The following is a 12,747-nucleotide window of genomic DNA, read 5'->3' on the forward strand; positions in this document are numbered from 1 at the left end:
CATGCTGAGTCTCCGTGAGTGATTCCACACAGCTTCAGCCTCTGTTTATTGTTTTTACCTTACATAGCACACATTCCACGCCATGTTACTGTCTGTAAAGGGAGGACCTGATAACGGTTTGATCCTAGGACCTAGCAGTATGAAATGAGAAGGCTCTACCACTGAGCCACGCCCATAGCCCCACCCCCCGGGGATTCTAGGCGGGGCTCTACCACTGAGCCACGCCCCAGCCCCTCACTGGAACAATTCTAATCAGGAGCTTTACCACTGAGCCACGCCCACAACCTCCTCGGGGATTCTAGGCAAGGGCTCTATTTTTTTTTTTTAGATTTACTATTTAGCTATATCCACCCTTCTTTTTAGTCTGAAATGGGTTCTCAACTGATTTTCCTTGCACTTCCTCTAGCCTAGTATGGCCTTGAATATTTGAATCTTTGTCTTCAAATCAATCGCTACAGGAGCTGAGAAGGGTGTGCTCCTTTAGGTCTGTCTGCTGGGCTACTTTTCCCCGACTTAAACGCCTGCTCCGCACTATGCCGTGAATCACCATGTCAGAGAGCAGCGTCGCCAGGCGGTGTTTGCTGTTCTCCTCGCCTTAGCCCTCCCCCGCGCTAGTCTATCTGCACCCTCTCCTCGCTTTGTCCCTCCTCTGTCCTCTGCTCGGACCTCGTTTCTGGCTTCCTGTTTTCCTGCTCCTGTTATCGCGCCCTCCCGCGGTTCCTTTCGCTCTGGGCCTTGGTTGGCTCTCGAGCCTCCCTCCCTCAGCCTGTTCTCCTTACTCTGAAGTCAGCTGGACTTTGGCTCCCTCAGAGTCACGGGGAAAGCCCCATTCCTTCTCTCCCGCCTGTGCTGCGTGCCTTGATTTCCCCAGCAGGTGTATGGGGAGTGAGTTCATGCTGGGGACACAGAGCCATTCCCCCCACGTCCTGGCACTCAAAGGGGTCATGGTAGAAGCTGGAGCCCCTGGCCGGCTTCCCCTCCCACCCCCTCAGTTCTCAGGGACCCAGCAGGGCTCCCAGGAACAGGGCAGGCCAGGGCTTGAGCTGTGTCTTGGGTCAGGCCAATGCTTCAGAACTCAGCTGCCGCTGGGCTGGCGCACCCTGAGCCTGCAACTTTTCCTGGCATCAAACTCAGCATTCTGTGGAGGCAGATGGTTCATCTCCCACAGATGATTCATCAGGCCCAGTGAAAAGATGGGTCAGTGGGCTGAGTGGCAGGGCCGTACACAGCAACACTTCACGCCCAGAGGCTAGGAACACACACACCCCCCAGAGCCTCGTTACCTCAAACATCAACATGCAGAGTCTAGAGGGCATGTCTCCCTCTGAAAACCTCAATTATTGTGCCGTTATTTGAGCCATGCTGGCCTTGAACTCTGAACCCTCCTGAATTTTCCTCAAAGACTGGAATTACAGATTCATTCCACCAGGCCCAGCTGAGAATTCAGTTGTGAATTCTACAGAAAAGGATTTGTTTTCACTGGTTTGAAACAAGGCCTCGGGAACCCAGAGCTGCTCTCCTGCCAACTCACTGTAGAGCCAAGGACGACCTTGAGCCCTGGTCCTCCCAACTCCAAGTCCTCAGTGCTGGGTAGACAATGTGTGATCCTAACCCCCAGTTTTGTTTTATTTATTTATTTATTTATTTATTTATTGTATTTAAGTACACTGTAGCTGTCTTCAGACACCCCAGAAGAGGACATCAGATCCCATGACAGATGTTTGTGAGCCACCATGTGGTTGCTGTGATTTGAACTCACGACCTTCAGAAGAACAGCCGGCGCTCTTAACCACTGAGCCATATCTCCAGCCCAATAAGCCCCTGTTTTATGTGGTGCTAAACAGATGGAGTCTAGGGTCTCCTGCATGCGAGGCAAGTAAGCAACCTGTTGGTATCAGGACCTCTGAGACCTGTGACATAGGCGACAGCGTGACTGATACACCTGTTTCCAAGGCAACAGCCACCATGTTCCCAGAATCCATTGGGTAATACAATTGGAGGGTAATAACATCAGTTTTAAACAGCAACCAATCAATCTAGATAGACATTATGTTTTTCTCACTATCAAATAATTCCCAAGTTCAACAGCCAGTTGGCCTTGGCAAGAGAGTTCATCTGCGGCTGGAAGGTCTCAAGTCTGTAGCGCGTGTCTCTGGATCTCAGCATGTGTCTCGGGAGTCTTCAGTCAGATGAGGCCTCTGGAGGAAGGCAGCTCTGTCGTCTCCTGTAGGTTTCAGGAGGCGGGCGCTGTCTCTGCTGGATCTGTGGCAGCGGGCAAGGTGTAGGTGAAAGGATGCAGACTAACTCTAATGACCCCAAGAAATCAGGAGTTTAAAATGCTATCTCGCTTTGTTAAAAACTAGGTAAAAGGTCACATTCCAGAGCCCGTCCTTTGTTTAGACCTAGCAGAAAGGCCTTGAATAGGTGATCCTGGCCCCCCAAGGTAACTGGAAATGAGCTAAGCTTATCTTGCTTTGGTAAACTTACGCCATTACCCCCTATGCCGGAGTTCACGCAGCTATAGACATTCAAGAAAATAGGAAACTAATTGGTCCACTGAGCTCGGGCTCCCGGTCTCCGATAATTTAAACTGACTGACCTAAAAACTATGGAGTGGTACAAATGGATTGGCTCACATTTCTCGGGCTCTCCATGCTAAGAAATGATTAGTTTGTGATTCGCGGGCTTTGTTGTAAACTTATAAAAGCTGTCCCAATTCTGCACTCGGGATCCACAGTCGTCTACCCCTGCATGGGGTACGGCTATGGAACCCAGAATTCTGGAATAAAGAAATCCTCATGCTATTGCATCGAGACCGTTTCTCACGAGTGATTTGGGTGTCGCCTTCCGGGGCATGGGGTGCTGGGGCACCCTCAGTTTTTGGGGGTCTTACATAGGGATAAACCTGTAGAGGAACAACAGAGGAGCAGAACCCCGGCGGCGGGGGATGTCTGCATAGGTGGATGACAATGCTGAGCCTGTAATAGTCCTGGAAGCCATCTTTACGCCTGCTCTGGGAGGCTAAAAAAGAAAATATTATGTTAGGCCTGAGAAGGGAAACTGGTTGTTATCTAGCGGAATTCATCTGACCTGTGGAAGCATATTAGGTGGCTTTAGGACCTTAAAAGAAATTTTTAAACAAGTTGAAAATTTAGGGCGTGTAACAAGAATGCTAGAAAGAGAAATAAGCATTTAAATAAAGAAGAGAGAAAATCTTAGGTTGAAAAGCATGGTTTAGCCGGGCGGTGGTGGCACACGCCTGTAATCCCAAGCACTCTGGGAGGCAGAGGCAGGAGGATTTCTGAGTTCGAGGCCAGCCTGGTCTACAGAGTGAGTTCCAGGACAGCCAGGGCTACACAGAGAAACCCTGTCTCGGAAAGAAACCAATCCAAAAAAAAGAGAGAGAGAGAGAGAGAGAAGAAAAGCATTATTTAGGCTTTCTCAGCCTTTCTCAGGCTTAGGTGGATTAGATTGGGGAGGGGCCTGCCTTGCCACGAGGCGGCTGCACTCCTAGCAGACAGGTGTCCTTATGTTTTCCCCGTTTATTTTTTCTTGGAAAGGAGTTGAAAGGCCAACCTTAAAAACAAAACAAACAACAACAACAACAACAACAAAAAACTTTAGTCAGGGAAAGGAAAAATGAGAGGCTTCCGAGCAAAAGTAGCGGCAGCTGGACGGCTATTGTAAGAGGCAGAAAGAACTCAGCCCTCTTCAGAGCCAGCACCTGAGGGAGGGCAGGGGAAGAGCCGGCCAGGGCGCAGGACGTGGGGAAATAGGGGGCTGGGGAACCGGTGTCCCGCCAGGGTTCACGGACACGGGAGACTGCAGCGTGACTTCAAGTGGGGTGTCGCTGGATCCCGCCCCAGGGGGTGAAGAGAGTGCAGTTCTGGGGGTTCAGTGAGAAACTGAACGTCTCCCATCCTCAAGGACAACACAGGGGTACCTTCAAGCTCAAGAAATACCTAGGACCATGCCCATGGCTCTAACCAGTGGGGGCGGGGGCTTACCGGCCCAGGGCTAGCGAGCCTGGTTGTAGCTGAAATGGCTTGCGAACCTGCAGAGTTTCTGGATCCGAGTCATGGCGGCAATGTTGTGATCACAAAAAGAGAAAGAGGTTTGAGACTATGTTCTGTGGGGGAAGGGGGTGCCTCAGCGGGCCCATGCTGAGAGACCAGCCACACCCCACACCGGCATGGCACACAACAGAGTTTACTCAGGGCATGGGGAAGGGAGTTAAAGGGGTAGTAGAGGCAGAGAAAGGCAGAGAAGGGGAGAGAGGAGAGAAGCAGAGGCCGGCCATGACCGCGTGGAGAGAGGAGGGAGGGGAGGAGAGCCCAAGAGGGGCAAAAGGGAAGCTGAGAGAGGTAAGAGAGAGAGAAGAGGGGGAAGAGAGCGAGGAGGGGGTGAGCAGACCCCTTTACATTAGGCCAGGCCTGCCTGGCTATTGCCAGGTGACTGTGAGGAGGGGCCTACTGGCTGTTACCAGGTAACTGTGGGAGGGGCCTACTGGCTGTTGCCAGGTAACTGGGGGAAGGGCCTACTGGCTGTTGCCAGGTAACTGGGGGAGGGGGGCCTACTGGCTGTTACCAGGTAACTGTGGGAGGGGCCTACTGGCTGTTGCTAGGTAACTGTGAGGCGGAGCTTAGACAGAACCCTAACTCAGCCCCATCCTCCTGAGCATTTACTTACTTGTTAGTTTTCAATTCAGATCTCATGTAGCCCAGGCTGGCCTCACTCGCACTCTATAATCAAGACTATGCTCGGTCTTGCTGTCTACCTAACAAGTGATGGTGGGATACCAGGACATACAACCAGGAGCAGAACCTCACTTCTAAACAAAGGCAGAGCCCCCCTCCCATGGCCAGACCCAGAGGTGGGGCAGGGGCCACAGAAAGACACTAGACAACCAGGATTGTGAAGGGAGCCGTGGAGCACTGGGCTGACCCTACTAAAAATTAGAGAGTCAGCCAGGAATGGTGGCGCACGCATTTCATCCCAGCACTTGGGAGGCAGAGGCAGGCAGATTTCTGAGTTCGAGGCCAGCCTGGTCTACAGAGTGAGTTCCAGGACAGCCAGGGCTACACAGAGAAACCCTGTCTCGGAAAAAACCAAATCCAAAAAAACAAACAAAGAGGAGGATGAAGTCGGAAGCACCAGGCAGAGAAAGGGGGAAGTCTGAAGTCTGTCACATTGTTCAGATGGGTGCTTGAGGACGGACAGACGGACAGACGGAGCAGGACTCCTTTCAAGAAGGAAAAGGGCCAGGGCTGGCGCCCACGGGGACTGGAAGCTGTGAGTTGGCCCCAGAGATGTCGCAACACAGCCAGGGTCGACTCTGTTTCACCCCTTTCACCACCATGCCCCTGTTGTCCACCCCCACCCCCACCCCGGCTAACACGTGGGTCGCAGGGGCACCAGGCCAGCCAACCTAGAGTCTGGGCCTCTTAGCCACCCGCTGCCAAGGGGTCACTGGCGGTCAGTGACAGCTCTGGGGGAGAGGGAAGGACCTTGGACTCTAGCCTGAGGGAAGGAAAGGATGTGGTGGAAGGAGGGGCAGGCAGAGAGGCGGGCTTGGGGCCTGCAGGGGCCTAGGAGCTAAGCAAGAGCTAATAATGGCGGGTGTGCTGGTCGGGGGCACTGTAGAGCTTTGCAACTGAGAGGCTGCAGTTTTGACTAGCTGAAGAGGCAACTTGTAAAGTAGGGCGATGAGGGGATGTCAGGACCCCAGAGCGCATCAAAGGAGGTCTGAGGGTGTCCAGATGCAAAGGCCTGAGGCGGAGGGAGCCAGAGGGCAGCATCCTGGGCGGAGCGTGAGCTGAGGCTTGTGGGCCACGAGAGGGTAGAGAGGAGGGAACCTGAGGTGTGAGCAAGGGGTGAGGTGGGGAGGGGGTTGTTTGTAAGACCCCCCTAAGGTGGGGCAGCCTCAGAGAGACGGTGAATAGGCGGAGGGGTGAAGATCAATGAGATCTGGGGGTGAGGCTACTGATCAGTAGGGAGCCTTAGGCTAAATAAAATGCCTGGATGTGGGATCTGGCTCCCAGTATCCACCAGTATGGCAGAAGAGACCAGGCTGGTGGTGCTGGTGCATGCTGTCACCCCAGCACTCACTAGAGAAGCAGAGGCAGGAGGATCACAAATTCCAGGCCAACCAAAAATCCTGTGTCAAAAAAATAAAAAAGTAGGTGGGCAGAGACAAGGGGGAGGCCCAGGGGGAGGGCGATCAGTCTGCCCCGCCCCCCCCCCAACCGGTTAAACCTCTGTGCGGGATCCTCCCACCCCTGTGGGCCTCCTGAAAGGTCTTTAGATCCTGAAAGGTCTTTAGATCCAGGTTGGTGCATGGGAAAGTGTTGCCCCACTTCCAACAGCTAAGGGATTGCGGTGGCGGGATGATGGTGGTGGGCGGTGGTGGATACTAGCGACGCCCCCCTAACCCGCCCGCGCGCTTCTGCCTCCAGGGTGCCCCTCCAGCCAGCCAGGATGAGGCTCTTCGTCGCACTTCCTGTCCTGATTGTGGTCGTAGCCATGGCTTTGGAAGGTAAGAAAGAGGCTTGAAGTGTGAGGCTGGTCCTGGGCCCGCGGCCCAGGCTGAGAGGACCCTGGAGGGAAAGCGCTGAGGTCCCTTTCTGTGTCACCATTGCACTACCGCCCTCCGATCGTCCCCCACCCCAGATGCCAGGTGCCTTCCTTTTCTGTCAAGGTGGGTGCTGCAGGAGGCAATTCTGCCAGAAAAGACCTGGTAACCAATGACCTCGGATACCACCCTCTGGGATTGGCTAATCTTCCTAGAAGGGGCGGGGCATAATAACAGGGAGGTGGGCTGTGCGGTGCAAGTGTCCAATGCCCTCCCTGACGCTAACTGGGTGGCTTGCCACCGTCTCGCTGCAGGCCCAGCCCCCGCCCAGGCGGCCCCTGAATTGTCCAGCACACTGGAGAGCTTACCGGATAAAGTGAAGGAGTTTGGGAACACGCTGGAAGACAAGGCCCGGGAAGCCATTGAATATATCAAACAGAAGGAAATTGTGAACAAGACCCGGTTAGGACCTTTCAGGGCACGGACGGGCGTGTGTGTGTGTGTGTGTGTGTGTGTGTGTGTGTGGTGTGTGCACGCGCGTGCGTGTGTGTAAAAGGCCTAGCTGACACAATGGGGAAATTGCAACAGAGTGGTTGACGTTTTTTTCCCTGAAGTCATAGAACTGCATCTTAACGCGCTTGGAGGTTGGGGACAGGCTGTGTCCTTGCAGCCTGCCGACTGTTAGAGGTGTTTCCAGGCAGTGAAGGGCCAGGATTGGCCGCTGACCCTGACCCCTCCCTGTGTACTCTTGAGAGACAGGACATGACCTCGAGTCTCTGGGACAGAGAAAGAATGTAGAAGAGTTGGGTCATCCGAAGCTGTGCAGGTCTGGGCTCTGCAGGTTACACTGGCTACGAAGAGAGATTAGGGCATGCTGGTTTAGGAGCCCAGCAGCTGGCCGGGCAGTGGTGGCCCACACCTTTAATCCCAGCATCCGGGAGGCAGAGACAGGCGGATCTCTTTGAGGCCAGCCTGGTCTATAGAACTAGTTCTAGGAAAGCCAGGATTACACAGAAAAGCCCTGTCTCAACACCCCCCTCCCCCGAAAAGAAAAGGGCCCCAGTGAAATGGGAGGCTAAGAAACACAAATAGGAGTTTGAGACCAGCCTGGGGTACAGGCAAGCTCTCCCTCAAAATGAAAACAACAACAACAAAAAAAGCAGGCGGTGAAGACACCTGGGAGACACCTGGTATGTTGTAAACAGGTTGGTTAGGCAATCTGGCAAGTAGACAAATCATTCATTTAAAGTGAGGTCTGAGTTTAATTACAAATACCCAGCCAGGCCTAAACTTGGCAAAGCAAGCTTCCTGTGGAAAGTGCAAAGGCCCTGGGGCGGGAAGATCTGTAGATAAGAGAGAACAGCCTTCTCCAGGGGGTGGGGGTGGAGGACTTGGGCCAAGGATGGAGGCCAGAGAGCGGTGACAGCTTGGGCAAGCACAGGCTAGAGAGGGGTGGGCAGGAAGCCAGAGACAGCAAGCCCTGTGGGGTGCAGCTGCACAAGGTTTTAACCCCAGCCAGCAAAAAATAAAAACAAACAAGATTTTTTAAAAACTTAAAAAAAAAAAAAGTGCCGGGCAGTAGTGGTGCTCGCCTGTAGTCCCAGCACTTGGGAGGCAGAGGCAGGCGGATTTCTGAGTTCGAGGCCAGCCTGGTCTACAGAGTGAGTTCCAGGACAGCCAGGGCTACACAGAGAAACCCTGTCTCAGAAAACCAAAAAAAAAAGAAAAGTGCCAAGAAGATGGAGGGAGACCGAGGGAAGATTGCGTGGTGCTTAAATGCCTGTGAGGATTCTGAAGTTGATCCAGAATCCCCATCTTTAAAAGCACTTGTGACACCTGCAGAGGACCAGGGGTCTGTCCATCCTGAGGTTGTCCTTCTTCCCCTCTGGTCACCTGCTAGCCACCTCTCGCCCAGTGAGAGCCAGGTCAAGATGAAGTTCTTCGGGTTCTGGTTTCTCGGTTCTCCGCTATGGGCTGGGGAGGTGGCTGGGTGTTGCCTTGGGTGTGCAAAGCCCACGCTGGGTCTCCAGCCCCACATAAACCACCAGCGTTTGGGAGGTGCAGGCAGGGGGATTTGCAAGTTCAAGGTCATCATCCTTTGCTACATATCAGGATTGAGGCTAGCCTGGGCTACATGAGACCCTGTAGCCCTGTAGTCCCAAAACAAGCACACAAATTCTCTGGTCTTATATGAGGGAATTGGGGCAGAGACACACACTGAGCCCCACAACCCAGGGTTTTCATCCCACAGACCGGATGAGGAAAGTGAGGACGGGAACAGGGAGGGAGGGAGAAGCAGACGTCTGGGTCCCTGGGCCGGCACAGCAAGCGCTGACCCTGCCCGTCTCTCTCCACAGGACCTGGTTTTCAGAGATATTCAGCAAAGTGAAGGAGAAAGTGAAAACCACGTTTGCCTGAGCGCCCTGCGGGCAGCCACCTCGCAGCAGCAAGGACGTCCAAGCCAAGGGCCAGGTCCCTCTTCATCACGCAGAAATAAAAATCCTGTAGAGAGCAAACGCTCCCTGAGTGCTGTGGACTGGGGCGGAGGCGGAGGGGTAATGCGAAGACTGGGTCCATTTGTTAGTTGCTTGTTTTTGTATTTGTATGTGTGTGGAATTTTGCCTGCGTGTTCATGTGTGCAGTACCCACAGAAGCCAGAAGCGGGCCTTCTCCTGAAACTGGGGAAGGTTGTGAGCGGCCGGGTGGGTGCTGGGGTGGAACCGGGGTCCTCTGGGAGAGCAGCCAGTGCTCTAAAGTGCTTCACCGTCTCTCCGGCTCCTCCGGCTCCGGGCCGCCTGCACACTCTCCACTTTATAGTTCCCGGAAGAATCTTCACCCCAAGCATCGACGCTCAGAGAAGGAAAGTTATGGGTGCAAGGCACACAGGCAGCCAGCAGGGAGTGGGTTGAATGCCTAGCCTAGCGTGAGGGCTGGCTTACTCTCTCCTGCTGTGGTGTGATCCAGATGAGGCTGGCTTTGGCTTACCAATGCACACAGTAGGCACTCATTAAACTGCACGTGGATAATAACTCAGAAGACTAGCAAACAGGGCGGACGGGATGCGCAGAGGAGGGAACCAGAAAGACAGTACTCACCTGTAGATCGCCATGTCCCCTTCTCCAGGAAGTCCTCCCAGACTGCCTTCTCCACGGCAGCTTTACCACCTCTCGCTACCGACCTTCTTGGAACTGTTACCATGAGCCCCCAGGTCACCAGTGGGTCTATAGCCAGTGCCCAGTTTCGCTGACCACAGTGCCAGTGCCAGTGTTAAATCATTTACTCAAAACAATGATTCCTTAATTTAAACACGTCAGGTTTTTTGGCTTTGGGGTGTTTTGTTTTGTGGTTTGCTTTGGTTTTTTGAGAAGGGGTTTCAATAATTGGCTGTGGATGGCAAACCTCACCCCAGAGCTTCGCGCCTCAGCTTCTCAGCCTCCAGCATGTTGTGTCTGTAGCCACGCACCGCCATGCTGGGCCCGGTTGTCTTCTCGTTACTGTTTAGTTAGTTGGATAGTTATTAAGACAGGGTTTATCTGTGTAGCCCTGGCTGTCCCAGAACGCTCTGTAAACCAGACTGTCCTACACCATATGCCTCTGCCTCTGCCTCTGCCTCCAGAGGACTAGGATTAAAGGGCTGTGCCACCACCACCTGGCGCTAGGCCTACCTTAACATGCGGCATTCACACAGAAGCCAGGGCCTGATACAGGCTAAGCAAATACTCTCCCACTGAGCCACGTCCCCAGCCCCTCACTGGGGGATTCTAGGTGGGGCTCTCCACTGAGCCACGCCCCCAGCCCCTGGTGGGGGGAATTCTAGGCGGGGCTCTACCACTGAGCCACACCCCCCAGCCCCTCACTGGGGGGATTCTAGGCAGGGGCTCTCCCACTGAGCCACGCCCCCAGCCCCTCACTGGGGGATTCTAGGTGGGGCTCTACCACTGAGCCACGCCCCCAGCCCCTGGGGGGGGGAATTCTAGGCGGGGCTCTACCACTGAGCCACACCCCCCAGCCCCTCACTGGGGGATTCTAGGCAGGGGCTCTCCCACTGAGCCACGCCCCCAGCTCCTCATTGGGGGATTCTAGGCGGGGCTCTACCACTGAGCCACGCCCCCAGCCCCTCACTGGGGGATTCTAGGTGGGGCTTTCCCACTGAGCCACGCCCCCAGCCCCCTCACTGGGGGATTCTAGGCAGGGGCTCTCCCACTGAGCCACGCCCCCAGCCCCTCACTGGGGGATTCTTTTTTACTTTATTTCTTCTTTCTGAGGCTGGGTCTTGCTCTGTATTTCCTACATAAACCAGGCTGGCCTGGAACTCACAGAGACACCCACTCCCCCCCCTCAATTCCAACTGCCAGAATTAAAGGTGTGTGCCACTACCTCTCTTTGGAAATACTATCAAAAAAACACTTTATTGCAGTAACTTTTGGGGGAAACTCTGCTAATTAGAGTTGAAGTCCTGGAAGACAAGATAGCCTGCAGGCCCTGTGCGAGTCTCTCCTCCTTAGCCATCGCCCTTCTTTGACCTTGCCTGGGGAATTCTAGGCTCCCATACTCACCCTCCACAGGAAGAATGCCACACAGCCTCAGTTAGATTAGAGGATCAATTTCCTTTTTCCGGACAAAACCTGTTCAGTCAGCACCTGAGATTACTTTTTTCCCCCCTTTGGGATTACAGGCGTGCGCCACCACCACCGGCCTAGATGGCATTTCTGAGCAACCCGGAAATGCTGCTTTGGGTTGTTTTGAAACAGTCTTATTCAGTAGTCCAGGCTGGTTTCTAAGAACCAGCATCCCCCCAGCCCCAGTTTCCTGAGTACTGGGATTAAAAGTGGGTGCCACAGGCTTTGCTTTGTTTTACAGAATCTTTTTTTTTTCTTTTTTCTTTTTTTAGTTTTTTGGATTTGGATTTTCCGAGACAGGGTTTCTCTGTGTAGCCCTGGCTGTCCTGGAACTCACTCTGTAGGCCAGGTTGGCTGCGAACTCAGAAATCTGCCTGCCTCTGCCTCCCAAGTGCTGGGATTAAAGGCGAGCGCCACCACCTGAGGTTCCTGAAATGCTTCCTCATGCTAATGAGGCATTTTGGAAGCCTAAACCAGTGACCTCTGCCCATCCTGGATGTCTCCACCCTCAGTCTCCCAAAACTTTTAAGCCTTCTATCACCCTAAGTGACGGGTCCAGTGCCTACTGACAGCAGGCCTGGCGTGGTCTTTCACCTTCCATACTCACAGGGCTCTTGACCCCTCCCCAGCCCACCCCACCCCTCTCAGCATCTCTACTTCCTTTGACCTTGTGTTGAGGTCAAAGGACAACTTGTCTGAGAACTCAGGCCTTGGCTCTTGGCAGCAGGCACCTTGGGCTGGAGAGATGGCTCAGTGGTTAAGAGCTCACACTGACTTCAGTTCCAAGCATCCATAGCAGCAGTTCCCAACTCTATAACGCCAGCCAGCTTCCACGGGCACACCTGTGTACAACGCCTGGAGGACTTTGAGCACCATTGAAGGACTTTCGGCAGCAGGATGATGAAGGGGCTTAAAGGGGGGAGTATAGGGGCTTAGGTGAGTGTGGCTAGGCGGCGTGGGGGAAGGTGTCCAGGCGGGCCCTTGCCTGGGCACCTCTGCCCCTGAGGGACCACACACACACAGACATGGTATAGAATAGAGTTTATTCAGAATAGGGGATGGGAGTTAGTGGTAGAGAGAGAGAGGTAGAGAGAGAAAGAGAGAGAGAGAGAGCATTTATACATAATTAATTACGTTTGTTTTTTGTTTTTAAAATTAGTTTTCAGTTGTTTTTTTGTTTTGGTTTGTTTTGTGTTTTTCAAGACAGGGTTTCTCTGTGTAGCCCTAGCTGTCCTGGAACTCACTCTGTAGGCCTCGAACTGCAGACTGGCCTCGAACTCAGAAATCTGCCTGCCTCTGCCTCCTAGAGTGCTGGGATTACAGGCGTGCACCACCACTGCCCAACTAGTTTTCAGCTTTAAGACAGGGTTTCGTTTCTCTATGTAGCTCTGGCTGTCCTGAAACTCTGCAAAACAGGCTGGCCTCGAACTCAGAGATTTGCCTGCCTCTGCAAATTCTGCGTGCTGGGATTAAAAGTGTGTGACACCACTGCTTACCTACATAATTAATTTCTGAAAGATTTTTAAAAAAAAATTTTTTTTTTTTGGTTTTTTTCCG

General features: G+C 53.4%; 1 protein-coding gene across 2 annotated transcripts; it reads left to right on the forward strand.

Annotated features, from left to right (window-relative positions):
* The first annotated feature begins 5,267 nt into the window (after positions 1-5,267).
* Positions 5,268-9,087, forward strand: Apoc1 (apolipoprotein C1). 2 transcript variants are annotated; one of them, XM_052171379.1, is made up of 4 exons: positions 5,268-5,292; positions 6,456-6,535; positions 6,886-7,033; positions 8,929-9,087. In XM_052171379.1, exons 2-4 carry the CDS (start codon positions 6,478-6,480, stop codon positions 8,987-8,989), a joined length of 267 nt encoding a protein of 88 aa, XP_052027339.1. In that variant the 5' UTR covers positions 5,268-5,292; positions 6,456-6,477; the 3' UTR covers positions 8,990-9,087. The 2 variants fall into 2 exon arrangements, with proteins under 2 accessions (XP_052027339.1, XP_052027331.1); XM_052171371.1 differs by lacking the exon at positions 5,268-5,292 and adding an exon at positions 6,230-6,328.
* The last annotated feature ends 3,660 nt before the right edge of the window (positions 9,088-12,747 follow it).

This window comes from Apodemus sylvaticus, chromosome 1 (assembly GCF_947179515.1).
Source record: "Apodemus sylvaticus chromosome 1, mApoSyl1.1, whole genome shotgun sequence".
Lineage (NCBI taxonomy): Eukaryota > Metazoa > Chordata > Mammalia > Rodentia > Muridae > Apodemus > Apodemus sylvaticus.

What these genes read in the sequence shown, in the direction of transcription:
- Apoc1 (XM_052171379.1), top strand. Translation starts at nt 6,478, where the DNA reads ATGAGGCTCTTCGTCGCACTTCCTGTCCTGATTGTGGTCGTAGCCATG. An exon ending in CGTAGCCATGGCTTTGGAAG is followed by an intron (nt 6,536 to 6,885) that starts GTAAGAAAGAGG and finishes GTCTCGCTGCAG; the next exon opens with GCCCAGCCCCCGCCCAGGCG. An exon ending in GAAATTGTGAACAAGACCCG is followed by an intron (nt 7,034 to 8,928) that starts GTTAGGACCTTT and finishes CTCTCTCCACAG; the next exon opens with GACCTGGTTTTCAGAGATAT.